Source organism: Zonotrichia leucophrys, chromosome 1 (genome assembly GCF_028769735.1).
Source record: "Zonotrichia leucophrys gambelii isolate GWCS_2022_RI chromosome 1, RI_Zleu_2.0, whole genome shotgun sequence".
In the NCBI taxonomy this organism is placed as follows: Eukaryota; Metazoa; Chordata; class Aves; order Passeriformes; family Passerellidae; genus Zonotrichia; species Zonotrichia leucophrys.
In genome coordinates this window covers 10,977,856-11,005,408 of record NC_088169.1, presented here as the reverse complement: position 1 = coordinate 11,005,408, position 27,553 = coordinate 10,977,856, and the positions used below count along the sequence as shown (strand labels likewise).

The window sequence follows — 27,553 nt, the reverse complement described above, 5'->3', positions numbered from 1 at the left end:
TCATATTCAGTTATTTACTTCATTATTCTTATGGATCCCTAATAACTTGAGATATTATATAATGCTATATATTTTGTATTTACATATTCCTCATAGAGATCATAATTTAATGTTAACAAAAATGCAGCAACCTTTTGTTTTTTTCCTCAATAATTTGACAAGATCTTTTATTTTGATAAAGTAAGTAAAATGACCAAATAACTGCACCGATAAAAGTGCTGATTCTGTGACCAACCTTAAACCTAGTTATTTCTCATAAGAAGCCATAACAACCATACACTGTTTGGTTGAGTTAAGACATGAAGCTTCAAGTTCAAAATATCATGTTAGGACTGTTATTTATAAGGCAGTCATTACACTAAATCACATGGTGCTCAAATTTAACTCTCTATTCACATCAAACAGCAGCCTGTTACTGATGCCCACAAACTCAGATGGCTTCAAGTGTTCCTGACATCTGGGAAAACAAATTTTCAGAGAAATAGATTGAATCCACACTAATAAATAAAATGCCCTCCTGTATAAAAAAAAAAAAAACAAAAAAAACAAAAAAAACACAAGCTTTTTCTTACAGCTCTAACAAGAATTTTTAGAGAATTTTTAGAGAAATCTGCATGCAAAAGAAGATTTTTTAATTTTTTCTTCTCAGAGGACACTGAAAGAATATTTTATATGACTATCAAAAGCAGAAGGAGAAATATTTTAGTCTAAAAGGTCAAAGTAAGGAAGCACAAGAACAGAAGAAAATGGGTAAAACATAACTCTTGAGAACTCTGGAATAAAATCATGTACTGCAAGCCTGCAACTAACAGAATTTGATAAATGTTTTTCTAATCAGGTATTATTATCTACTGTTTAAAATAATGAGAAAAGGTGGGAAAATGTTTTTGCCTATATCTAAAATTAATTCCTTACAAGTGAATATTTAACCCATTCACAGAATTTTTACCAAAAAACACTAAGTTTTGTGTGCAGTTCTCAAGTGCTCAATGTTTCATCACGCAGAGTGGTAGAAACAAACATGAGGAACTGAAAGCACAGGTCAGGTCCCACAGCTGTGATGTTAATGACCCCTGGTGGAATGAGTCCCACAGTTGGAAATCTGTGATGGAGAACTCCAGGCTGCTCAGGATGGAAACTACTCCACAGGGAATTAGCAGAAATTTCTAGATCAATATGGGAGATTTCAACTTCCCAGGCATCAACCAGGAATACTGTTGGGATGAGCAGGTCTTGGAAATGTCTTGGAAATGCCTTCAGTCTGTAGGATGTAACTTCCTGTCATCAGTGCTCATTGAGTCAACTGAAATAGTCTATTCATTCTTTAACATTCCTCACTTATTTTGATGTATTTTAACAAGAACAGCCCATATTTCATCTTCAATCAGTGGACAGTACCCTGAATAATATGAACATATAATCATGGAAAATACACTCTCAGCTCCTTTCCCCCAGCTGGAGAATAAGCCATCAAGTAGTATTTGATACACTTTATACAGATTTCTTTCTAGCACAGACCCTGACCCTTGGAGCCTGGGGAAGCCTCTAATTTGAGCTAGACCACAAGAGTCCTTAAGAGACCTGTTATCTGCTGGGTATAATTATGGAAAAAAGAAAATCTCCCTGCTTTCATGGTTTCTGTATGTTATCCAGCCATTTCTCTGAGCTGAAGATAATTTCTCTTATTTTTCCTGTAGAAACGAGTCAGAGTACAGAAACAGTTTTGCTACAAATGTGGTTTGATTTTGCAGCACTAAATATAGATTTGAGCCTTATTCCACAGCTGCCTTGGTAAATTTAAGGATTGAGTTTAATTGGGGTCTTGGAGTTTTAAGTCTAAATAGTGGGTTCTCAGTAGCAGCATAAACCGAGCCTCTCAATATGTCCCACATTGATATGGGAAGTAAGCAAAATAATATAAAAGTAGTTTTAATATTCACACTCACCCAGTCTAGCTGTAGCCTCTCAAAGTATCTTAGAGGGACAGCTGTTTCTAAGAAAAGATCTGAAATTGTGTTTAGTTTTAGTTTTCCAAGCAAGGGTAAATTTTCAATTAATAATTTTTTTCAGGAGACCCTTTTAGCTTCCATGCCATTAAGTGCCTCTTAAATAGGTTTTGCATAGGCAATAAAACTTAAGAACTTTACTGTTGAAAAGTAAGAACTTTACTGTTGAAAGAAATTACCTTTACTATTCATTTAAAATCAGCATAGATTCTTGTCAACCTTCCTGAGACATGTCAAAAAGTTCATTTTAGGCTTTAAAGAATTGTCTCATACAAACATTTGAAAAAAAATACACATTATATGCATAGATATTTATATGTATGAAAATATTTCAGGAATCACCACCTCTAAAATGCAAAACTGAATTGTACCTGCTTGGAAAATGCATCTTTGACTATTACATGAAAATAAATGCTCATTTTATTCCTAATCTGATCCCCACCATCACCTCAGTGAGCCAGTCTTATTAAGCTCTTTTGTCTGATAGTTCATGCTCTTGTTTTGTTCTACTTTTAGAAGTCAGACTGACAGATACATAATCAAGCTTGGAACTTTTCTCCATTGTGCTCTTTGTGAAATGCTGTAATGGTTGTGCCTGTCAACACATTTTATCTCCTGTGCTTATATTCAGATTGCAAGTGATAGGGAAAAAAATTTCCAAACAGTTCCTGTACACAAAAAAGAGGTGCAACATTTCACTAGGAGAGCAGGTGGACTGTGGTAACTCCTTTCTCTTGGGCATTCAAGTGTAAAAGTTTCCACACCTCCCTATCACTCTAAACCCTGTAGCTTTCCATCTGTACTTGGGTTTTATTAACATCTGTAATACTTCTACATATTCTTTGACTTACAGAGCAATTGAATTATGTTTTCTCTCAGATTCTTCTGTAAGAAATGATGAATAAAGGACATAATAAAAGAGGAAATGTTCTGTTCCACAGGTCCCCATGATCTGCTCAGAGAGCCTGTGCTGCAGGGTGAGGGGACTCAGGAATTGTCTTTCTTGCATCTTTCAAGGAATGTACTTTTTCCAAGACAGTAATAATTGGTGTTTTCTGCACTAGTTAAAAATGGTGTATTTCCACAGTGTTTAATTTACATTAATTTTTCATTATGTTTCTTTTAGGTATCCCAGTATTGTCTGAGTTCTATTTCATGCTTTATTCCAATATGGATCAGCCACAGATGTTGCACAGGATACCAATGGTACCTTTCCAATGATTGCAATAACATGGGATGAAACTGTGTCATCTAACGTTCCTTTATTCTTCTTTCTGAAGATGCAAAATTAGATTTTCTAACAATCCACCAACCATTCATTTGTTTTTCACAATATTAAAAACTAATTTCTACATCTTCTTGTTCATGAAGTGCCAAAAATATCAAATACTGTTAATTATTTTCTCTCTTTTTCCATTCAAGACATTTTACAAGTTTAGTTTTGCTTCAGGTGCCATATTTCCACTAGGGATCTGCTTTATTACACTGAACAGTTCCACATAGCTGGCTGGCAAGATATTCTGGAAGGTTAAGATTATTTTGGGCAGGTGCACCACAGCTCTGACACTCAAAATGAAGTCAAAAGGAATTAATAATTACGGACCAGTAGAGGCTGTATTGTTATCTTGGCTGGTTGTGCTCCTTGAGTGACTATCTAGCTGCAGTAGAGAAAACTCAGAATTACATTTGAAGTAGGGCAGGGCTCAGCATCTTAGTAAAACCTACTCTAAATTCTAATTACTGATTTATTGGTATTGGTACCCAAATTAGCTACATTCAAGACAGCACACAGGTATCTGTGCTACAGCTATACCTGCTGGAAGGTAGATAGCTTCTTTAGAGAAACCTTGGGTGTTAATGATTTAGAACCTACAAACTCTCATTTGCTTAGTTAATAATGCAAAATTAAGAAAAATAGTTTCTCCTTTCTGAAAGAGAAAATTAGAAAGAATCTTGGCTGTAACATTGCAATTCCTCTTGAGCTGTGTCCCTGGAGAGCTGACCAGCAACGCAAGAGAGCCCTCCTTCAATGTATCCCAACATTAACTACTGACTTTTGTTTATCTAATTCAGAAGTTAAGTAAGAGCACTGGAATATAAATAACACAGCAATAGCAACATTTTCATGACACCATTGAAATAGTGAATTGTTTCTATGATCAAGTTAATATTTGAAAAACTTTTAGAATATCTTGTCTGCTAGCCCTATTACAAATGCATTTCCAATGAGTCTTTTAAAGATACTCAAGTGATTGTATTTAGAAAATGCAATTAAGTTATACTTCCCTTCGTTTCCTAAGAAACATGGCCATGAGAAAATAATGGGAATTAAATTATGATTTTCCCCTCAAAAGTGCTTTAGAAAAATACATAATAATCTTAATATTTCTTGATAACTATTATTTGTCTCCAAATTATGATCCTGTAGATCATGAACACATTTACTATCTGGTTTTGCTTTTTAAAATTTTCTTTTTTAATTTTTTGGGACCATCATTGCCATACAGTCATTACCTGAAGTTGCTCTTCCAGTGCAGCAGTAGCTCTGTCACCACTGTTTTCATCTACCACCACTACCATATGAGTTAGGGAATTCACTTTTACTTGTTCCTGCTCCAGATCTTCTTGAAATGCCTAAAATGAAAGGATATGTGTTAGAAAATGTATTCCAAAGTATAAAAAAAAAAAAAACCAAAAAAACCCCAACAAACTAAATAAACAAACAAACAAACAAAAAAACTACCAAAAAAAAGTGTACCATTGACTGGTTAACTTGCATAAATGACTATGAGAACTCCAGAGCTTAAAATTACTCAAAAGTCCTAACTTATATACAATATTCCAGACTGAAAATTTTGCTTGAGAAATCATTTGTTGATTTTATGTAGCAGATTTACAGATAGTCACTTAATATGTATACATACCAATAGCCAGCAGATTTTAAATAGCCACTGAATTAAATTTTTGTATTTTATAATAATGCATGAAAATATTTTTTTCAATATTGTAATAATAAAAAAAAAAATCACATAGATTTCATTAAACAAGCACATGCCAACTTCAGTTTGGCACTCTACAACATTACTTACGTAGGAGAAAACTGCTCAGGAGGTGACCCACCCTTTGGAAACTCTACTTACAATCACTGCAGAAACCAGGAAACTAAACTAGAAACAAAGGCATTTCATGATTTCTGCATGTGTGATGAAAAAATTGCTTACCCCTTTTTTTTTTTTTGTTTTTCCTCACTTGCCATAAAAGATGGAGCCCCTCCTTTGCTATACTTAAAATCAAAACCAGCCCAGCTCTGGAACCAGAGAACTGAGCTGCCAGACCTATTTCCCCCTTCCCTTGCTCTGGGGCAGCAAGAGGACACAGAACAAAAATGGAAGGAGTTAAAGTGGTGTTGGTAATGAAAATTAAAACCACAGAGAATACCTCATACCACTCCCCTAAAAAAAACCAAAATCCCAAGTTATCCAGGACTCCATCTTGCCTGACACACTTTTTAGGTGTCTCTAACTTGCTTCAAACAAAAAAAATTAATTAGGGAAACCAAAGTCCTGGATTATGTTCTCAGTACTTCAGCTGAGTGTGTTCTAGGGACTAATGCATATATAGTGGGATGGTTACAGCCTGAAAAATAACATGGCCTTGTCACAAAGAGAAACCTTGGCTGCATTACCTACTATGCTGAATTTCACAATGTTTTGATTTTCTGCTGCTTTTTCAAGTGGAGTAACTCACTCATGTATGAAGTCCTTGCTGAACATAAGTTCATGCACTCTAAAACTCTTTCTCATAAGACATGTTACTTTTATATAAAAATTAAAAGAAATTAAAAACCAAAACATAATGTGGTTATAAGCAATAGGAAAGGAATTCACAGAATACTTTGTTTTTAGGGCATAAATATCTTACCACCCGTTTCAGAGTTAATTTCTTTCATGGGCATATTGAGACAATATAAGAATCCTCCTTTTTCTGACTTTCATGCTTGTGAGTACCATTTGTTTCAGAGAGCTAGACTATAAAATAATTCTCAAGGACTGTGAAGTATACTAAATTGTTAGAGTCATCCCTGGAATTTAGACTTCTCAACATTTTATGATGCAGCTCTTGAGAGGGAAGAGGAGGCAGAGCAGTCAGGGATTAGTGTGTATAATACAGCTCTCTTCCCCCACATTTAACCCCCTCTTTAAGCCATACAAAACAAATTCATGGCTCCCTAAGTCTACAGCCATGGACAAGGTGACTTTAATTTCCTTATTAGCTGGAATCTGACAGATGGCATCCCAGAACAAAACCAGAGTTAGCAGGAGTGGATGGCACTTTGGAGGTGGGAGTCTCACACACATTGTGAAAGACTTGAGAAGTCAAGGAACAGATGAACCAGAAAGTTGACTCATTATCTAATCCTCAGGCAGATTCAATTTACTCTGAAGTAGAAAACTGTTCCTTATAACCCAAGTGTCTATTTTTACCATGAAATTCATTGGTGAGAATTGTTTGTTTACAGGATCTTGTTGGAACAGGAATTTATGATGGACAGTTTCAAAGGCAGAAGCACACTCTGTTCAAATAATTTAAATGGTAATTTCTAATAAGTTACCCTGAGCTTTTTAGAGAAATACTAAATTTTCAGGGACTTAAAATGTAAGATGGACATAGATGTTGATGAATAAAGATAGCAACAAGAGAAACTCATAAAGCTCTACAATTCCTTTAAGTCTTATCAGATAACCATTTACACAACTCAAACATAATCTAGTTCAAAATTAATACAAATGCCTACCAAAGTCATCCAAATACCCAAAGACAAATCCTTCTTGATATTTGGATGTTGAATAATTATCTCATTTTACCTTTGAAAATTTGAAGTAGTAAAAATCCTGGCAATAAAAAAAAACTTAGACGTTTTTAGAAACTTAAGGAAACTATAAAAATCTACCAACTATATATGGTACAACATTAATAAATAATAATAATATATATGGTATAATAATAATAAATAATAACTGGAATAAAAAGCCAGTGTAATTAAAAGCACAATTTTTAAATTTATTATAGTATTTCCAATACCATATTCTGCTTGGACAGCTCAATAGTCCTTAGATTTTTACTGAGAAGTAGCTTGCTGCCTTTACAAAATTATAAGGAATAGATGACTGTAATAGGAGAAAAAATACTTAAAACGCTACTGGGAAAAAAAAAATTAAAAAATACTGAAATGTTTTAACTAATCTTTCAAAATATATTGACTATGCCAGATTTCTTACCAGAACTCTGTGCATTCCTAATGACATAAAATTTTCTTCTTCCCCACTTCAGTCCACTCAGACAATTTTCAGTACTATCAAGATAATAATCTCATACATTTTGGATCTAAGCAGCATGCTGGGAAGAATGGTGTGTTCTTTCTCTGGTCTGATTTTTGGCTGCCATACCCAATACATATTAGTGTGGATTTTTTTGGTTTCTTTTTGATGTTTTTTAATACATTCCATCAGAGAAACTGAAGCGTCAGTCACAAGAACTTGAGACCAATATTTTGCAACATCATTTTAAAATACATAGAATAAAGAAATCTGATGTATGGAAATCATAACTCAAAGGGGGATACATAACATGAAATAAATGAGTGAAAAATACCTACTAATGAACAGGTAAAGAGAGGAAGGCAAAATTATAAGGGCAAAGAGAAGAGAGAGGCAAGATGATAACAACCCAAACCTAAAATGTTTGCTGGTCTGTTTCATTTGAAATGATGATTGCTTTTTATATTTCATACTTTTGTTTCCTCTTATGAATTTACAAAACATTGTTTTCTGATTCAACCAGACTCATGTGAGACTAAGAGAAAATATGAATGGTTTGGGGTTTTGCTTTTTTATTTGATTGTTTAATAATGAAGCAATAAATGTACTATTAAAAGTCCATTGTTTTAACTCTTGCTACAGGAGGTAGCTTTGCCGTATGTAAAATACAATAAAACCATATGACACTTTCTCTCAATAACTGAAGGAATGGAAAACCCAGTTCTTACTTCTGAATAACACAAGGGATAGATGGATACAAATGTAATTAAAATTAAATCCAAACCATTTTATTTCCAGCATTCCTTGCTAAATTCTCTTTTGCACATGAAACAGATTTGAAAAGTAATACACATAAATAAATAATGTTCACTAACTCAACGCGTGAAGAACAAGCATGTGGAAAAGAGATTTCTGCATGTCTTCACTCAGAATCTTCAAATACAAGCTAATTACCTATTTTTCTCAGTATCAGAAAGAAGCAGCATGAAGAGATTGCATAAATAAAGGTATTGCATTTTATGTTAGTATTCAAGCATAAAATGCATAGAAATAGGAGTAAAGTTATTCAAGTCTTAGTACTGATGTATTCAAAATCTTTCGTGTTCCTTTCTCCAATTACCATTTCATAATTTCCTTCTGTCTTTTTTGAAAAGAAAATTTAATATCAGAAAATGTCCTTAGCTAGCAAACCCACATACTGAAATGCATTATCTCCTCACAGGGCAAGCACAGACAGCACCAACAGCAGCAGGAGCTGCAGAATTTGTATTCCTCCTCAGTAGCACTCCTTAATCAGAATGCAAAGAAATCATCTTTAACACACAAGTGCATCATGATGTCTTTTGCAGCTTTTGACCTATTTTTAAAAGAACTGTAAAAGCTGATTTCAGTTTGAATTGTTTTTCAGGATGATCTGCCTTCTAAAACCTGGATTAGCACTGACACAGGCCGAGAATCATCAGGTGTTAAAATCTCTCAAGATACCATGGAAAGGAGCTGCTTTGGGCCATTGATATAGAGACATTAAAAGGTCATCATATTAAATCTCCACCACCTCACAAATCACCTCTGTTTTCTATATTTTTCTGTGTTTCCTTATCATCATCATGTGCTGTAGACACATATATAAATTTATTATTAAATCTAAATTAATATAAAGCAAGGCATTCTAATCCAGTAAATTTATTCAAACTACTACACAAACTATCCTATCTCTCATTTTAGTTCTTAATTCTTCCAATTAAAAATTACCCTTACGTAATGTGGGATTAATTGGCCAAATTCCATTTTATTAAATTCCATCTATTTCTGAGTTTGGTTGGTTGCTTTTTTTTTTATTGTTCCGATACATTACCAAAAATTATTTTCTACTGCTAGAAAGTAGTGCATTTTACAGTGCAAAATATATGTTCAGTGCAAATATATATTCAGGATCTCTGGAGTACCAACAATATTATGTGGTCTGACAACTGCATCATTGCTGCTACAACATGTAAGAGAAAACAAACAAGAAGAATATACAAGCATTAAAAAATCTGATATATTTTCATTCTAATGTAATGAAAAGATGTTACAGTTGCCTTGAATATTCTAGTATATTGCTTATAATAAAAGAAAGCAATATATTTGTTAATATCAGAATAAAACTCACAGTTGCAATAAAGTAAGTCTAAAAAAGCTTGTTAACTGTACAGAACAATAAATATTAAACCAAGATTTCATATTACTTTGCAATGCTCTAACGACAGGAGTAGAGATTTTAAAATGTCAAACACCCAATTTGGTTTTTATGCCTTTGGAAGCCCATCACAGCATACCTTATGCTCTTCTATTTGGCGCTTCAGGTCCTCTAGATCTGGACCTAAGGGTTCCAAATCAGTTTTCTTTGTCCTTTCCTCTGTTTTTGTCAGCCATTCAGCTAGCTGGGCTAGCTGCTGATTTTGCAGATCCATTAGGACTTTATGTAAACTGTAAAACAAAAAATAATTAGAATTTGTAAGTGAAGAAAACAACAAGCAGAAACATCTGCCCCATATACTAACAGATTTTCACAAGGTTGCAATTGAAGGCAGAAGAGAAATATATATTTTTGAATACATGCTTTGGAAGGGGAACAGGCTCCCCAGGGCAGTGGTTCCAGCCCCAGCCTGACAGAGCTCCAGAAGTGTTTGGGGAACTCTCTCAGGCACTGGGGGTGACTGTTGGGGTCTCTGTGCAGGGCCACGAGTTGGACTTGATGATCCCAATGGGTCCCTTCCAACCCAGCACATTCTATGGCTCTATGGAGAAGGTAATTGAAACTTTTTTGAAATAGTTTTGATTTAGACAAACTGTTCTGAAGCTTTTTCTTTAGGAACTGATTACATCATATAATATTCTATCTGTTAAAGCTTTGTATTGCAGTTGCATTTCTATTAGAGTTGGAGTTCAAAATTTCTACACTCTGTTTTTTTAAAGCTTGTTTTATTCACTACAAGTATTTTGAAAGCTGCTCAAACAGCTGACCTTATCAGGCTTCCTCTAATTTAGGAAATTAAATAGAAAAAATATTATATTTTCAGTTATTCAATGGAAAATACTCTGAAATTTTACCAGGAAATACTTCAGTTTTGCCTAATCTAATTGTATAGATAGATAGATACAAAATGATCTGTCCAAAAATCCATGACAGATTTCCACTCAGACTTTCCTCTTCAGAAATTCTTGAAACTGTCCTAAACAAAACCTTCATCAACAGCATTTTTGGATTTCAGATTTGGTTTTTTTTCCTATCTTTTTTTTTTTTTTAAGCCAGAAATTATATTTTAAAGATTGATTAAAACCATCAGAGGACTCATATAGTATTGTTTCCATCCTAATCTCTCTATTAATTACAGATAGAGTACAGAAGGATGATACCCTGTTTCAATAAAGCCCATGGTTTACAAGGGATTAGGGATCTCAGATCTCAGTCCTTCACTTTCAACTGTGTATTTTATTGTCTTGATGTTCTAAACTAGGCTATTATAAAGTACACTGCTTCATCCTGGAGATATTCCTCTTAGTATTAAATTAAATAAACCCTACAGAAAACCTTTTACAGTAAACTGAATTTAAGAAAAGGAAAATATGATGAAACAAATATTATACATAATAGTGACATTATTCTGAAGTAAGGAACATAAAAATTAAGTAATCACAAAACATAATCACAGCTTATTACTAAAGCAAAAGATTGCTTCTTCTTTCTTACCATTCATCAGGTACTTCCTTGCTTTCAAAATACTTTTATAAATATCTGATATGAGGGTTTAATATCTATTTATATACCTCAGGAGATTATCAAAACCTTTGTTTATAGTATGGCTCGATAAGTTTCAAATTAAAAAAAAAATTGAATTGAATGGGTTTTAAAAGCTGTTGAACTCCCTAAAAAGTGGTAAATTGCATTGTTTTTCTTTACAGTGATATATTTATCACTGAGATGCTTTACTATAGAAAATACTGTTTGGGAAACGCCAGGAGGAAGAAATAAAAAAGAAAAAAAGACATTTTTCCTTCAGCATGCTACTACACTGCTTATTCAAAGAGTCAAATACTTTCAATACATGGTGAATACATGAGCCCAATCTGGGCTGCTTTTACACAAAGGAATTTTTATGTTCCAAACTTCTTCTGATATTCTGACCTCCTAAATCACTTTTTATAAGACCCTTTCATTTTTATAGCATATTTATCAGTATATCTTCCTCCTGTTCTTGTTTATTACTTGCTTTTGTTTTCCTTGTGCTGTAAAGTGTGGTGCCTTTTTTCACAATTCCTATTACCATTACAGAGGTCAGACAGTCTTGCTGTTCTCATCTTCACAAAAACCATCCCTGTTTGGCAAAAATTGTCACTGTTGCCTTAGGGGCAAGATTACAGCAATCTTCTCAGAAGATTGTGCTTTAAACTGAAGTAGAAGATGGATACTTAAATTATGTATAATACCCCAAAAATATATTATATTGTGATAAGAAAACTTTTTATACTCATCCAGCCAGTTTCTTGAAACACAGTGGCTTGACCAAAAGGCCAGAATTAACTATATCTAGGTATATCACTCCTGAGAAATTTTCTCTTGCCCTATCCCAAATCTCATTGAATTTATCACACATTTCTTTTTTGGTATAGAAATTTAAATAGTAGTGCGACACTCTCTGTGAAGCCCTTATTATTTTATGTCTTCTACTGAACTCATACTACCCAAACATGACCTGCTTTAGAAATCACTAGGCCACTCAATTCCCCAAGCAATGACCTACAGCTGCAGCTGGGAGATGGGTTTAACAACTGGTGTTAAAGGACATTTCAAGTAGAAAAAGAACCACTCAAAGACATAACGACTTGCATGTATTGATTTAAATGAAAATAAGTATGGCCAATAATAACTCCCCACAGTAAAGAATCATGGATTTTTTTTCTCTCCAAAAATATATGAGAATTGGAATAAGTTAGGTTGAAACTCCTGAAACTCAGAAACAATTTTATAGTCAAAGGAAGACAGAATAAAGGAAACATTCTCAGTACTCAGCAGCAAGCTGAAAAGAAAAAAATTGTTTGGAATTGCTAAGAATATATGGGAAAAAAGAGAGTTATGTCATGCAATTGTTAAAAATCACAGTTCACTTTTTAATACAATAGGCAAACCATCAACTCCAAAAGGCAAGGTAGAACTAGAAAAAAGCACAAAGAGGAGCAAGATGAATAACTGAATATGTTCAATATATATTTATGAAGAAAGTAAGAAAATATATACTTTATCCCTGTATCCCATAAACCAAATTACTCCCCTGTGGCATAATCACAAGCTCTTACATTTATGGAATTTCTTATCCCAGATGGCACTATGAAAATCAAAATATCAAAATCAGATACAGTAATAATAAAAATTTCTGAATATTATTGTGAATATTTAATAGATTATTTCTCTACTTCTACTTGTAACTCAACTTTAAACTATAGGCCGTGCACTTTTTAAAATAGTGTAATTTGCACTCCAATAAAAGTGAGGTAGGTGATGCAAACTTTGGTTAAAGTGTTATCTGTGTCCAAATTGTTGGTACCTTCTGCTTTATGAGTCTTCCAGGCTCCAAACAACATGCAAGGCTCAAAATCACTGCACATCAAATTTCAGGTTAAAACAGATACAAGATGGAGTTTTGTTTACAGTGAAGGAAAATCTCAACTGTTAGTCAAGTTCAGGATTGTTTCAGTCAAAATTAATTAATTAATTATTATATGGTGTAATAACACTTGACATATTACTTACTTGCTTTGTTTTTCCATACTTGCTACCCTGAGACTTTCCCAACGAGAATTAAGTAGATTCATTTGTTCTTGGATTTCATTCTCTTCTTCATCTGAAAGTTTTCCAGCTGATAGAAGTTGACTTCCAACTTGCAAAACATTACCAACACGTCCTTGGTGAGCTGTTAACTCCATCATAAACCCCTGACAATTAAAAAAATTAAAAATTAAAAAAAAATCCAGTTTTGAGTTGCATTCTTTGAAATGAAAGAACACAATCACACCATTTTGCAAACATAATTTTCAACCTTGGTTTTAATCTTTTCAAACCCTCACCAAAACTTGTAACATAAACTGGAAATAAACTCTTTCATTTTCTTCAAAGGGCAAAAAGCTGTTTAGTCTGGAGAAGGGGAGGCTGCAGGGTGACCTTACCGATCTCTGCCACGAGCTGGAAGAAGGTTGCAAAGAGGTGGGTATAGTAACAAATGATAGGATGAGAGGAAATGGCCTCAAATTGTAACAGAGAATGTTTAGATTGGATTTTAGGGAAAAAACTAATCTCCACTGAATGTTCTCAAACATTGGAATGAGCTTCCAGGGAAGTGGTTGAGTCGCCATCCTTAGACGCGCAGATGCAGCATTTAGGAGCATTTAGTGGTGGAATTGGCAGTGTTAGGTTAATGGCTGGACTTCAGAATTCTAAGGGTCTTTTCCAATCTAAACAATTCTATGACTGTAGGGCAGAGTCTCTAGTTTACGTTCTCTGAATCAAAATTAATAAAAACAAATCAAATCCCCCCTAAATAATCAAAGAGAACAAAATAAAATAAATAAATTTCAAAATATTAGTATGAACATATACCTCATGGGTGTGAAACTGTTCTTTAACAACTTCTACATCATTGGATATATCTCCTTGTGCTTGTAATGCATCTTCAGCAGAGAGAAGCCACGTGAGCACTTCTTCTAAAGCAGTTTGGTAGTTTTCAAGATCTCCAGACCCCATCCGCACGGTGCTAAATTTCTTTTCTTCAACACTTGCTAAAACCTGATCAAAACCAAAATTGTAAGAGTAAAGAAAATGGCACCCGCTTAGATAGTTCTACAAAGGAATAAATGGAAAAGCAATGTATTCTTAAGAAAAAAACATCAGATGGCCAATACATGGACGTACTTTGCAATACAAAATCAGTTAACTGACCAAGATCAGTTAAGATTTAGGGAAATAAAAAAAATCTTATATTTTAATTAGATATTTCACACTGTTATTCAAAATCCCTATCAAGTGTTCTGAATAGTGAAAAATGAGAATAATATTTACCACAGAAGCTCATAAAATGATATATGCAAAAAAGTAGCAAGTTACTTTCTGACTTTGCAGAGAATCTATGAAAAACATGACATTTAAAAATCTGAACCAACAAACCTTTACACTACATGCAATGCTAGGCTTGAGCAATCCACAGACACGTATTTTGTGAAAACCGTTCTAGGAAGCTGGAAAAGCTAAAAACTCATGCAAAATCATAACTTTTTACAATCAAGCAGAAGTGTATTACTGTTGATTTCTCTTTTCTGCAAAGGCCAATCTTATAATTATTTTTTACAAGCCAAATCTCTTATGAGAACAGAAATTTCTGGTCTACTGCATAAAGTCAAGAGAAATCAACAAGTACTCATTGATTAGTGTAACAGTAGAAAACAAGGACAGAAGAGAAGACAAAAATGCATTTGCTATAGAAGATACCATCCCATATGTTTTTCAAAAATTTCTGAACAAGTTTAGCTAGTTTGTCAAGAATTTAATTTAAAAACAATCTATACATATAAATAAGCTTATGCTTCCATAACAAAACAAAAAACAAAAACAAAAACAAAAAAAAGGCACTTAATGTTTTTATACTTGGCAAGAATTGTTCCTATTGACAAATCTGTGCCAATAAAATGCTCAAAGCAGCTAATAAAGCCTTTCATTACAGTTTAGAACTGAAAGTTAAAGTTCATCATTAGAACCACAAGCAGGAACACAGCAGGCTCTGAGTTGGAAGGGACCCAGGGGATCATCAAGCCCAACTCTTACGTGAATGGCCCATATGGGATTAGAGCTCAACCAAGTGAGCTGACTTCAGGGAGTGCAGTGCTTGGAATGTAATAATTAAAAATGAAATTTCCAATCTTTCCAACAACAGCTTCATTCATGAATGCATAGATCTAATAATCACATGAAATTTATGCAGATCCCTAAATATGTGATAGGCTAGGTAAAAGTCATGACTATCACCACTTGTGTGAGAAACACAACAGTCAGTAACTGAATCCTCATCAGGAAAAGCAGGCTTGGAAATCTGATAATCTCATGAACTTTATAGAGTGGGTTGTGTTTGGGTTTTTTTTTTTTTTTTTTTTTTTGGTGAAAAGGAAGTACTATATTAAAGAAATATAAATAATGAAGCAGAGAAAACGGTCACCATTTATCCCTTCAGCACAAATTAATTATTGACCTGTGTAATTCTAGATTTCAAACAATATACAATACAATAAGAAATTGCACCAAACCACATCACATTTCTGCAGCAAGATATATTTTTCTCTACTGTGGAAAGGGATAACTTGATCAGTGCTTTTCACAGGTAGTAGTTTTTTTTTTTCTTTCCATAGCAATGCCTCATGGTATATATTCATATCTATTACAGTGTAAAAAAATGCTTTAACAGTTGACTGAGGTTAGGGACATCATGTTTGTAGAGATCTGTGATAATATATGTTGTCTGAATTTGTTTGAAAAGTCTTCATCTGAAAATCCTTCTTTCTCTAGGTCAGACACCCAATTGTCTCACAGGTGTCAAGTGTTTAACTAAGGACCCCCAACAACACTTTGTCTGAGGAACAGCTACTAAGTAAGATTTTTCCTAACAATTAGCACTTACTCTGCTTTCTCTCATGCTAACATAAATATTATACAGAAGAGCACTGAAAAATCTTGGAATCATGACCTATGAAAAAAATGGTGCCTAGACTAAATTCAGATCTGTTGTAACATCTCAAAGAAGTATAAAAACCAAAAGATTCTTATAAAAATAGGAAAAAAAAGAGTTTCTAGACAGGTATTTCAAATTGTATTCTCAATCAAAAAAAAAAAAAAAAGAAAAAAAGAGGAAAAAAGGAAAACAAAGGCTATTTTCTGACATAAGAGACACAGAAAAAGACTAAGAGAAAAATACATAAGTATAGAATTCTAAAACTGTAACACTGTAAAATGTCTTCAAGGATAAAGCACACTCCTTGGAGGCAACTGTTGTTTTTTGACTTGTCAAAAAATACATATAAACATTGTTATATCTCATATCTACTACTTCTGTCAGTGTTGTTTTCTCTCCAAAAGACAACTGGCCATCCTTGCTTATCTTGCATATTGAATGAAAACCAGGTATCAGATCAGTGGAATTAGCTGTAAATAGAACATGAAACACTTAGAAGGGGGCAACTACTGACCTAACGCTTATGGCATAATCTTTGTATTAAAAACCAAAACCAAAGTAGCATTTCAAAGACCATTATACCCATTATTCGTCCCTTAGTAATCCCCAAATTTAAATGTGCAGATCCTACAGCACTAAGAATATTTCTAAAATGAAATAATCCACATAAGACAAACAAAAATGGAAACCTCTGATACTTATAATTCACATTGGTAAGCAACCAAACAGCACAACCTGTGAGTGTTCTTGTTTATGAATTTATATGAAATCTCTTTGAAATTCCTAAGAAAGTAAGGAAAAATAGAATTTTAAGGTGTTGCATATACTACATGGATAGAACAGTTATTAATATGGATATCTAAGTTGTGATGGCTGTTTCTAACCATATTTTTTAAGAGAATGAAAAACAATGAGGACAGGCTGAAGTCAAATTGTTATAGCCATATAATGCAAGGAAGGCTATTCTTAGGGAAAAAAAGCTGCCTAAATATGAATACAGTTTCATTCTTAAATCACACTATTCTTAATAAAGTATATAATGAGTATGCAACACAAACTTGATTGTCTTAGAGCAAAAAGAGTCATTTACTGAATAAAAACTTCAACAAAACCTCATTGTGGTGGTGCATCCCTCCCTCCTCCCTGGGCTGCACAATCATCTCAGAAATACACGTGAGCCTCGGCCTTGAACTCATCACAAATATTATCTGTTCTCATGAATTTATGTTGGCTAACGAGCCACCTGTTTCCTAATGAACAGTCTCAGAAACTCATTTTTCTTGCCTAAACCAATGAAATAACCTGAGCAGAACAACAGTTTTGCTATCCAACCTTAAAAGAAATTTACTGACCCAAATTGTGGCCAAGATGGAAAGTTACTATGGCTAAAGGCAATTGTCTTGTGACCCTGGAAGCAGCAGTGCTAAATTGAGACCTGTTGAGCTCTCCAGGACCGTGGACAGCAGGCTCCCGTGGCAGGTGAGCCCGCCCGGAGCCAGTGAACCCCCAAGGTTGCTGTACTTGGGAGAGTGCTGAACAACACCAGTGAAAATTACATGAGAAATTTAAATGTCTAATGAACGCTGCAGCACATGTAGCTGGGAATCAGTCAGGCAGTCAACTCCCAGACTGTTTTGAAAAATGATCAGACACTTTTGCACGTAACAATCCTGGTTTTTCTTATGTACTGATGTAAAAATAAAAAATTGCTGTGGACCCATATGTTGTCCTCTAGACACTTTTTTTCTTCCTTCACTTTCTTTTGCACATAGATGAATTATACCTAGATAAAACAATGGGAGTTTAATCTCTGTACATCTCACCATCCTCTGCTTGGGTGTGGGGGCTGAAAGACCCCAGGGACTCTGCTCATAAATATTTAATTTAAAGTATAGTAAGTGAAAGTAAAAATCCTCTGACCTTCAGAAGCTTGGAAAAAATTAGCTATTCCTGGCAAATGTATTAATTATTTCACAGAATTTAAACCATGAGCTTGTAGCTCCTCCAAGGTGAGAAAATGAGGGGACAAAGTGTTCCTCACCTGTTATTGCATTATGTTCCTAAAGGAAGAAAAAGATTAGTTGTGTTAGCCAATTCTGAAAGAATGTTTCTATTAATACATAAAGACTGATTCTGAGTTTTAGAAGTTAGTTGGGCAGCTCTAGAAAGTAGTTTTCCAGGAAATCTATAGGGCTCATTCCAGCACTCTTATTTATATTACGTATTTCCTTACTTCAGAATCTGCGTCTCCCATTGTTAAAGAAAAAGAATGTGGCTCTGGACATTTAAAGCTTTTAAACTCAAAGACATAAAATTTTAAAGAAACATTTTTTATTAAAGGCCAATTTCAGTTGAGAGTATCTTTCTCATTTTGAACACCCCCTTTGCAGGATTAGAGCCTCAGAAAATAGTTCACATTATTCACTCTCAAATTATGCCGCCTATCATCTAAGAATGAAACCACTGCTTATTCTTTTGGTTCCTTCAACTTTCTCATTACAAAATCTATTTTATGTGTCTTTGTATTTCAAAATTATGACTGTTAAAATGTTAAATGATAAAATGGACTCTTCAACAATCAAGACTATGTTTTCTCAACAGATGAGCCATTTCTAGTAATAAAACTTATAAGATAAATTGGTTCAGACCATTTGTTATTATAACATTAACAATTTCATTGTTCTAAATGAGGCTAGCACTTCCATTTTATTAAGTATTTAAAAAATATCACTGTAAATTAATGTAGAGTAAGAAAGGTGGGGGGTTTTTGTTTGGCTTTATTTTTTGAGGGGGGGGTTGTTTTGTTTTAATTTTTTCAGCTTTTTTTTTCTATTTGTCAAAAAATCCACACTGGTTTGGCCTTATGATAAATCTGAAAAAGTGCAGGTTTTGCTTCCTCAATTGAGACAAGTTACATTTTTAGTACCTGATTTTCTCTGTGATTCTATTTCTACTGCATATGTTTCCACCTGGATGAATTGACCTGTCCTTGCAACTGCAGTTTTGAGATGCAGCAGATTATTAGGTCATTAAAAATCAATGGAGCTTAGGCAACGTATATGCTGAGGAGAAAAGGCAGAGCCAGGCAGTATTGATGAAAGTACATTCATTACAAAGGAAGAAAAAGGTTGGAACTATTGACAGGAAAGCAATAAAAGAAAATTAATTTCTTCAACTACTCTACATGGGTACAGCTGGTACAAATAAAGACTGAAAGAGACTAAGAATTTATTGGCATTAAAGCAAAACGTTGCACCTTGGGGACTCAAGTGTAGAAGTTAGCTTAAGATAACTTAAAGACAGTGAAAAAAACCTGCAATCAACCGGCTTGGGGAGGAGACTAAGACTGGAAATAGTGAGGACAGGTAAGATGGTGCTCAGACTTAAGAGACAGGAATCAAGGCTGCCAGCTGCCCATAATGATCAAACATTCTAAAAAGTAGAAAACTTTTCATTTTGAACACATGGTCAAGTGAGTCAGTGCTTTGCAGAAAGATTTTCCCCTTAGCTTTGTTTCTTCAACACACCTGTACTTGGAAAAACATCAAATCGTGTTTTGCTTAGTAGCTACTTGACTCAAAGTGTATCAAAACATGCTGCTTTCATAAAGTCTCCAGGGAAAACATTCAGCCTCTGTTTATTTATGGGTTTTAATTTTGTTGAGTTTTGCTGCTCATAAAATGAATTGCTGTTTGTAGCATTGCTGATGACAAGACACCAGTATTTGCCTCTCTAAGGAAAGCACTTCCTATTCCAGCAATTATGAACCATGGCTCTGACCATTCAGTCACTGACTATGACTGAATTGAATTACTTTCACCATAAATCTACAACAAAATTATGATTTCTTCCTGTTGAAAGGGCTTGTCTACCCACCATTCTTCAAACCTTCCCTTTGCTGATGACAGAGCTGGGCACATTTTAAGGAGAAGTGTATTTCAGGTGCTGTCATGTTACGCAGTAGACTGTGAGATCATTTGGCCTCTACATAATACATAAATTAGATCCCACTCTACAAAAAGAAAGGTGAAATTTTCACCTCAGGATAAGTTTTCAGTATTAACTAATGACTCTTCTCAGAACTCTCCAAGAGTGAATGGTAACTGGGCCCTGATGAAATATTACAGGTCAAGAAGCCTGGGGCCTTTCCCAGTAATGCTACCAACAACATAACTCCAGATCAGCACATTCAGCTTATTTGAGAAATTCCCAGAGTGTTTTGTGCTGTCACATACATACAGACAAAAAAGGAAAAGGTATTTTTATCCACTAATGATGATCAGACCACCTCAAAATTTGAATTGTGGTCACAGAATAATTCAGTAGCATGAAAAATATGCAAGATTGAATAGACAATGGCCATGCTTATTTAATTTTAATTTTAAAATGCAAATTCTAAATGTTATAATGACTAAAATAGCACCTATTTTGAAGGACACTGCTCTGAGAAAGACATTTAAAGGTCTTTAAAGATCTTTAACACCTCTTCTAACCTAAACCATTCTATGAAATGTTCTAAGTTCTAAATTGCATTATCAAAACCTCCATGTGCAGAAAAACTAATAAAAATATAAACAGAAAACCCGAATAGAAAGAGGTGAATCATGTCTTAGCATGAAATGCAAATGGATTGTCCAAAAATGTACTGAATTATTTTTTAGCATGTCATACAGGAGATAGAGATAGAAATACAGACTGCACCCCACTTCTCTCTGGCAACAGACAAATCAAGAAACAAATATCAAAAGGTATCTTGCTAAAATACAAATGGAGATTTCAAGATTAAGATTACAGAAATGCAGGCCAAAAGCAAAAAAAAAAAAATCTGGGTGTTTTTGTTTGTCTTGTTTTGTTTCTTCTATTTTCACATATATTTTATAGTGAATTCTACAGCCTTATAGTTCAAAAAACTATGAAAATGTATAAATGTGGTTCTATCATTCTGGAAGAAAAAGTAGCCTTCTCTTTTCAGTGTCCCATTCAGCTCTTATTTCTTCTATTTCTTTCTCCCTATTCTCTCTCCTGCCATTGCTGTCAGCAAAATCTGTGTTATCCCATAGCATAAAAGACATTCCCATCTTCTCAATAAAAATATTTAACTTCAAAATTCTTTTTATATTTTCACATAGTGCAATATCAAAATGCCTTCAAAAGCATCAACAGCCTCAGCAATTAACTTCAACAAGATACATGTCTAAGATATTTTTTTCTTTTGAGAAATAAAGATTCTGAGGCAAGAGCCAATTAGTGGATATACTACACAGATTCTGTGAAGCTGAGGTTGAGGTCCTGGAGATTTCAGAGTATTCAACAGCATTTGTTGAATTGTGCTATTAGAGTTGGAAGGAATTATTAAAATAGGTGGTTTTGCAATGTCATCTAAAATCTCAGTAGTGAAATTTGCTTGAAGATGAATATCCCATTCATGGCTCTTATGCAGTTTATCCATTTTGTATTTAAACTCTCCCAAAATGTATTTTAGCTTCTATTAAAGGAGTTCTTATTCTTCAATAGAAACCACTGCAATGAATATGTTTTCAATTTAAAATTAAAAACCAACCAAAAGGTTGTTACAGAAAATTATCAAATAATTTAATATTTGGGGTTTTTTTCAATAATTCTGTAGTGTAACTATCTTTCTTGTAGCTACATGCTCTGAATAATAAATCAAAAGCTGTGAATAAGTCAAAATTATAACCAATCATATCACAAAGTGGTTTTCCTCCTCTCCAGAATGCAGAGCTTCAGGTTTATAAATTGGATATTAATACAGAAGATACTAAAATACTTCCAAAAGATAAGAATGGGAACTAGGAAGAAGCCCTTCTGGAATACTGAAAGCTATAAAGAAAACTTTCTTAAAAGCTTACAGAGAGAAGTAAATGGATAGAAGAACAGGTTAAAAATCTACTGAAGACTTTCAAATAAAAAGATGCCATCTCCAGGTCAAGAAATTTCTGGGCCACAAATCAGTAGAGAATGAGTAAGTGAGAATACTCAGATGTAGTCAGATCCAATTACTAAAGAGTTGGGGGCATGAACCAGTGAGTTACAAGCTTCTGAATTCCCACTATAGAGACAATGTACAACTAATACGTAGCTTTGTAGAGGCAAAATTCCTAACAGACACTAATAATTCTGAAATTGTCAGCTTAAAAAATACATTATAAATATGCTGTTTGAAAACCATATTCTTATCTTTACTTTTTCTTTCTTTTCAATACTTGTTTTCATCTTCCCCTTTCCCTTTTGCTTTGCTAGTTGAGATCTAGTGAAACACAATTTCTTAATTCTGGCATTGCACACTTGTTGAGATTAATTTATTTATTTACTCATACTACATTCTTCTATAAATAAATTATTTTTGCTCTTTGAATAATTACCAGAAGGTTGAAACAGAATCTCTAAATATTTTATCAAATACTTTTTCCTGATATTGCTGATGTGGCAGAAAAGAATTATAGGTGCCTTACAGGTTAAATTTTTCCAAGCAATGTTATTCTTCCCCATATCATATATAAATGTACTCATATTCACTAAAATATAATGCATGGCTCTAAGCTGTAGGTATTAAATAGCATATTCATTGCAGTTGCCATCATGTATATTCACAGAGAAGGGGAAAAACAAAACAAACCAAGAACAAGGCTAAAGAGTGAAAGAAGAAGTAAAACCAGAAAATTAGGAGGCTGAAGATGAATGAGATAAAACTTGGTTTAAGCCCTCATTGCAGAAGAGAGAACTTAAAAGGGACAGGAGTACCATGAAAAAACTAGAAGCAGCAAAAGATGGCATGGCATAACAGAAAGAGCATTTCCTTGGTGACATGGAGAAGACACAAGAGCACTGCGATTAAGAGTGTGAACAGAAGTAAATGAGATCAGAGAAATACTGAAGGTAATTTTTAGGACTAAAGATATTGGACAGGAAATGAATGTATTCTGGAAGTGAGTAGTTGAATACAAATAGCCTAGAGGACACTTTGTAAAAGGTAATCTCTACTGAACAAAATGGCATTGAAGGGCTGGAGCAGCATACAACACATACTGTGCTGTGGAATTGTATTTTGTAATTCATTTGGCAAATGAAATTCAAGTGGGAAAACTTATGCAAACATGTAGTCATTTATTGTTATCATACCTCAATACCTTTCAGAATGGACAAAATGTAGAATCCTTATTTTTTGTTCCCATTGTTAAATTCAAAGTTAGGAAGTTCCCTCATCTCACTGACGGTCTTTGACTTGCATCTCAATTTTCTGCTCTCTTTATGCGATGCTCCTGACACAATTATGGTGGGATTTTTTTTATTTTATAAACCAATCTTTAGAACTTATCTCCCCCCCTTCTCCCTTTTCTGTTTTATGTTTTTTGTTTGGTTTTGACAGACAATAGAATTATTTTTTAAATTCTTTTGTTGGTACTCCAGGAGCATTGTATTAGAATACAAAATATAGAAAAACCAATATTAGATTAGCTTTGTTTTTGAAAAAAAAAAAAAAAACCAACTAAAAAAAACCCAATTAAACAATAAAAACCCCACAGAACTAAAATTGATATGTGTTGTCCACCAAACAAAGCATAAACCACTTCAAACTACTAGACAGAAGACCTCTCAAAAGGAAAGTTAGGAAAATGTTTTACTTATAGAGTGAAGAAATATCAACCTTAGTATGCAAGAACTATCAATTCAGAAGCTGATACAAACAATATACTGGACCAATAGATCTTAAGCCAATTGTCATTTTGTTCAAATGAAGATAAAAAGCACTTTTGGTAGAAGTTGCAAATATTGTTATGTTAGATAGGATATGAATATTAAAAAGAAATCTGGAAAGACTACTGCAGAAATAAAGAAGGTAGTAACATATAAACCTGGAAGATGGCCTACATAAACAAAACATAAAACTTGCATCTCATACTTTCACCTGTCTATGATTTTTGTGGTTTCAGCCTCCTCTAAACACACATATATTTATATATTAATGGGAGCTAGGCTTTAACTTAAACCAGATTTTTATTCTTATTCATGCTTAAGAGGTAAGCTTTTTTCTTTTTTATTACTTTCCAAATTACTTGCAAAAAGTTCTTATTACTACTTCCATAAAAGATTGCTACTGTTTTCAAGTAATCACTTTGCTTTTTTGGGGGGAAAATTCCATTTTGGAATCTTTTAAAACATACATCTATTTTTTAAAGTTTGATACCTCACTACATGATTCACAGTTTACTTAAATGACTGTTTCTGCTTTAATGACATCCCTATGAAACAACTAAACTTTCCTTTTTAATTTTTAAGAGTCATTTATTACATCAAAATGTATTTCTTTGCTACACCTTAATTAAGTCCGGACAAAACAAATGCCTTCTCTACAAACACCATGTTGTTCCATACAATTTTTATATTTTTGAAGTTTGGTTTATTTTTGCTATGTGTTATTCTTTCAGGACTGGAATTTTAAAATAAATTTTCAGCATCTAAAAAATTGTTTGTTTCCCTCCACCCTAAACCTACTTTTCTTATAAAACTTAGTATTTATTCCTTTTTTTCCCTTAGCTCACAGATTACCACAGGCTAACACACCTGTATTCATAGTATTGAATAAAATAATTATAAATCTTAGAAAATTATAAAGCAAAATTCTTTAATATTGCTGTATGTAGAGACATACACCTTTGCTGCAGGAAATAAACATAGAAAATCTAAGAATATTTTCTTTTCTATACTTGGATCTAAAATCTGTACATGCAGGCCAAAACTAAAAAATACACTTTGCAGTATTTTAGAGGGAGAGTGTTCTACACAAGCATTACAAGGCACAGCTTCCATTGTACCAAAATCATTGAATGAAAGAAAGATATCAGGATTGTCATGATCAGTAGAGATCAGCAATGCGGCCTCAAAGGTCCCTGCTTCAGGCAAACATGCAGATCTCCCTGCCATACAAACGTGAATTAACAAACAACTCACAGCACTTCCTACAGAGCCTGAAAACAGACAACTCCAATGGAATGGCTAAATACAACAGGCCGAAGGAAAAACGGTTATCCACTTTCTCATGGAGCAATGATTTGGGCTTCTCAAAATCAATAGAACCATTTGTAACACAGCAAAAATATGCTACATTTTACAATGATGAATATTACATGCACCTGGGGGCACAAAAGTTTTTCCACAGAGGTCTTAACACTTTCGACAGGAGTAAAACACAATGCTATTTCCTCAAAGTTACAGCTACACTTGGACATTTTAAGGGCATAATGCAGATTCTGCACACATTTTTAAAGCCATGTTAATTTAAAACCCTCATCAGTTTTATTTTAGCTGTATAGAAATCAATCATGTGATGGTGTAAGATAGGACAGGAAATTTAGAAGTACTGTAATTAAAACTCAATGACTTTTAATTGGAAAAATAAAATCCTTAATGTATTCATAATATTCATATATGTTTAACCACCACATGTTTCAGAGGTAATCCTCTGAAAGCCATTGTATGTTAAAGTGAGTGTATCCTGTTCACTGCACAGAAAGTCAGAGAAATAGGATGAAACTGTTGGGGCCAAGGGAGCTTCTCTCACTGATGCGAGCCAGCAAAGCCATTGAACAAGGAGGCTCTAAACTAAATTTTCTGTCCTCTTCTTGAGAACAGGAGTAAAATGTGCTGCTGTTGCTACATCAATATTCCAGGATTTCTTTGGATTAGGGGTTTGGGACTTTTTCTCATGTTGGTAATAATTCTCAGTGGGACACACAAAAAAATTATTAGGTTAGCATACACCGAGACAATCTCATCTTTGATGTCTTTTTAATTTTACTAATGTCAAATCTAGATAAATTAATAAGTAAGAAAAATTCTTAATAAACTTAGTTTTCAAATAAAGTTATACTATCTAAAATGATGAAGCAAGACTTCATACTATTGAAAAGTTCACATGCTCTACAGAGATGAGCAAAATTTTAACAATAATGCTGTTTGTAATGATACTATAATTTTGTCTCTAGAAAATTACTTTAAATTGCTTTTATATGTTAAAGTGTCCTGTTGATTTGAGAAGTTTTTCAAAAGAAGAGTTCCATTTTTTTTTTTTTTTGCATTTCAGAGGTTTTAATAGGTGTAATGACAGAGTGCAAAGAGTTAATTGCTTGCTTTCTGAATCTCAGACTAAATTTACTTTTTTTGTGCGCATTAAGTGAAAGGCCTTTCTTAAGTGTTTGAAATGGGGATGCACAAGTACTTCAAATTGTCTCAATCCTCAAATTACTTCAATTTTAGTCCTCAGATTAGGAAAAAATGAACACTAGTCTGTTTACCAGTAAGGATTTTCATTAACATCGTGTCCTATGTTTTATCTAGCCCTTCCTTTGCATCAAATCCACTGCTGATACAGGCAATTCTGCACTGTTGCCTAAAATCTACAGGCCAGAAGGGGGATTCAAATTTAATAATGCACTATTTTACATATTGTGGATATAAAAAAATTTAAAATGTTAACAGTAAATGAAGGTGCCTTTATTTGCTGTTATCTACATCCATCTTTAACAAACCTTACACATACTTTATGTTCAAGAGACTCAGTGGCACAAAATCACTTAACATTTTAATATGTTATCCTATATATCTTATTGTAGACCTTGAACATTAAGCTATTTAGCAACCATAAAAAAAAGGTTCCTTTCCAAAATGAGAGGCAAAAATATTTGAAACTGCAAAATTCAGTGAAGTTAAGTGAATGTTCTCATTCATATTAACAAGGTTTTAAATTTGGCAAGACCAGATTTTCAGTGCAGATTAGAACTTTTAAAACAGACTTTTCTAACAAAAAAGCAGCTGTATCACTATCCAAACTTGAAATTAAGAAACTCTTGTTAAGCATGTTTTCAAAAAAAAATAAACAACACAAAAAACACCCACAAAACCAAAAAAAAAAAAAAAAACAGATGGAACTTAAAATAGCACTGAAGCTAGTTAAAAATACCTAAAGATAACATGTAAGAAAAAACCAGTCTAAGTAAAAGTGTGTTCCTGAACGTATGTACAGTTGACTGTTCAAAACCACATTCACTAATAATGTAATCAGGAAATGACTGGTATAATACTTCCACATTTCTAATAGGAAAAAAATATGAAAGAAACTTTCCACGTTAATGCAAATCAAGTTTCATTATTAGAAAATGGGGTTTTTCTTAAATATTTCCAACCAGTTATAGATACACTCATGATTATGACATTATCAATTTATTCAGTTACTGGATTCAATCTGAATATACAGCAGATATAATTTATCTAGGAATTTTAACTTTATGAGAAACATGTTACCCTTTCTTATCAGTCAGTAAGGAATACACTAAGAGATCACATGGGAAATTTCGATGTTACATTTCCAGTGCCCCTTGTTAAACAAGCTTTACAGCTATTTTAAGGAAAAAATTATAGTTGATACAGTCTTATGTAAAAATAAAGGCTTCTCTCATATGTT

The 27,553-nt window shown here is 33.5% G+C and overlaps 1 protein-coding gene across 10 annotated transcripts in view; it reads right to left on the bottom strand.

Moving 5' to 3' along the window:
• DMD (dystrophin) overlaps nucleotides 1-27,553 on the bottom strand; it is a 1,046,893-nt gene that overhangs the window by 694,600 nt on the left and 324,740 nt on the right. For all 10 annotated transcript variants that reach the window (XM_064706931.1, XM_064706854.1, XM_064706864.1 and 7 more), the window contains 4 exons: nucleotides 13,959-14,144; nucleotides 13,116-13,297; nucleotides 9,643-9,793; nucleotides 4,521-4,640 (listed from right to left, as the gene is read on the bottom strand). In XM_064706931.1, coding sequence (XP_064563001.1) covers nucleotides 4,521-4,640; nucleotides 9,643-9,793; nucleotides 13,116-13,297; nucleotides 13,959-14,144 — 639 coding nt within the window. The remainder of the gene's footprint in view (nucleotides 1-4,520; nucleotides 4,641-9,642; nucleotides 9,794-13,115; nucleotides 13,298-13,958; nucleotides 14,145-27,553) is intronic.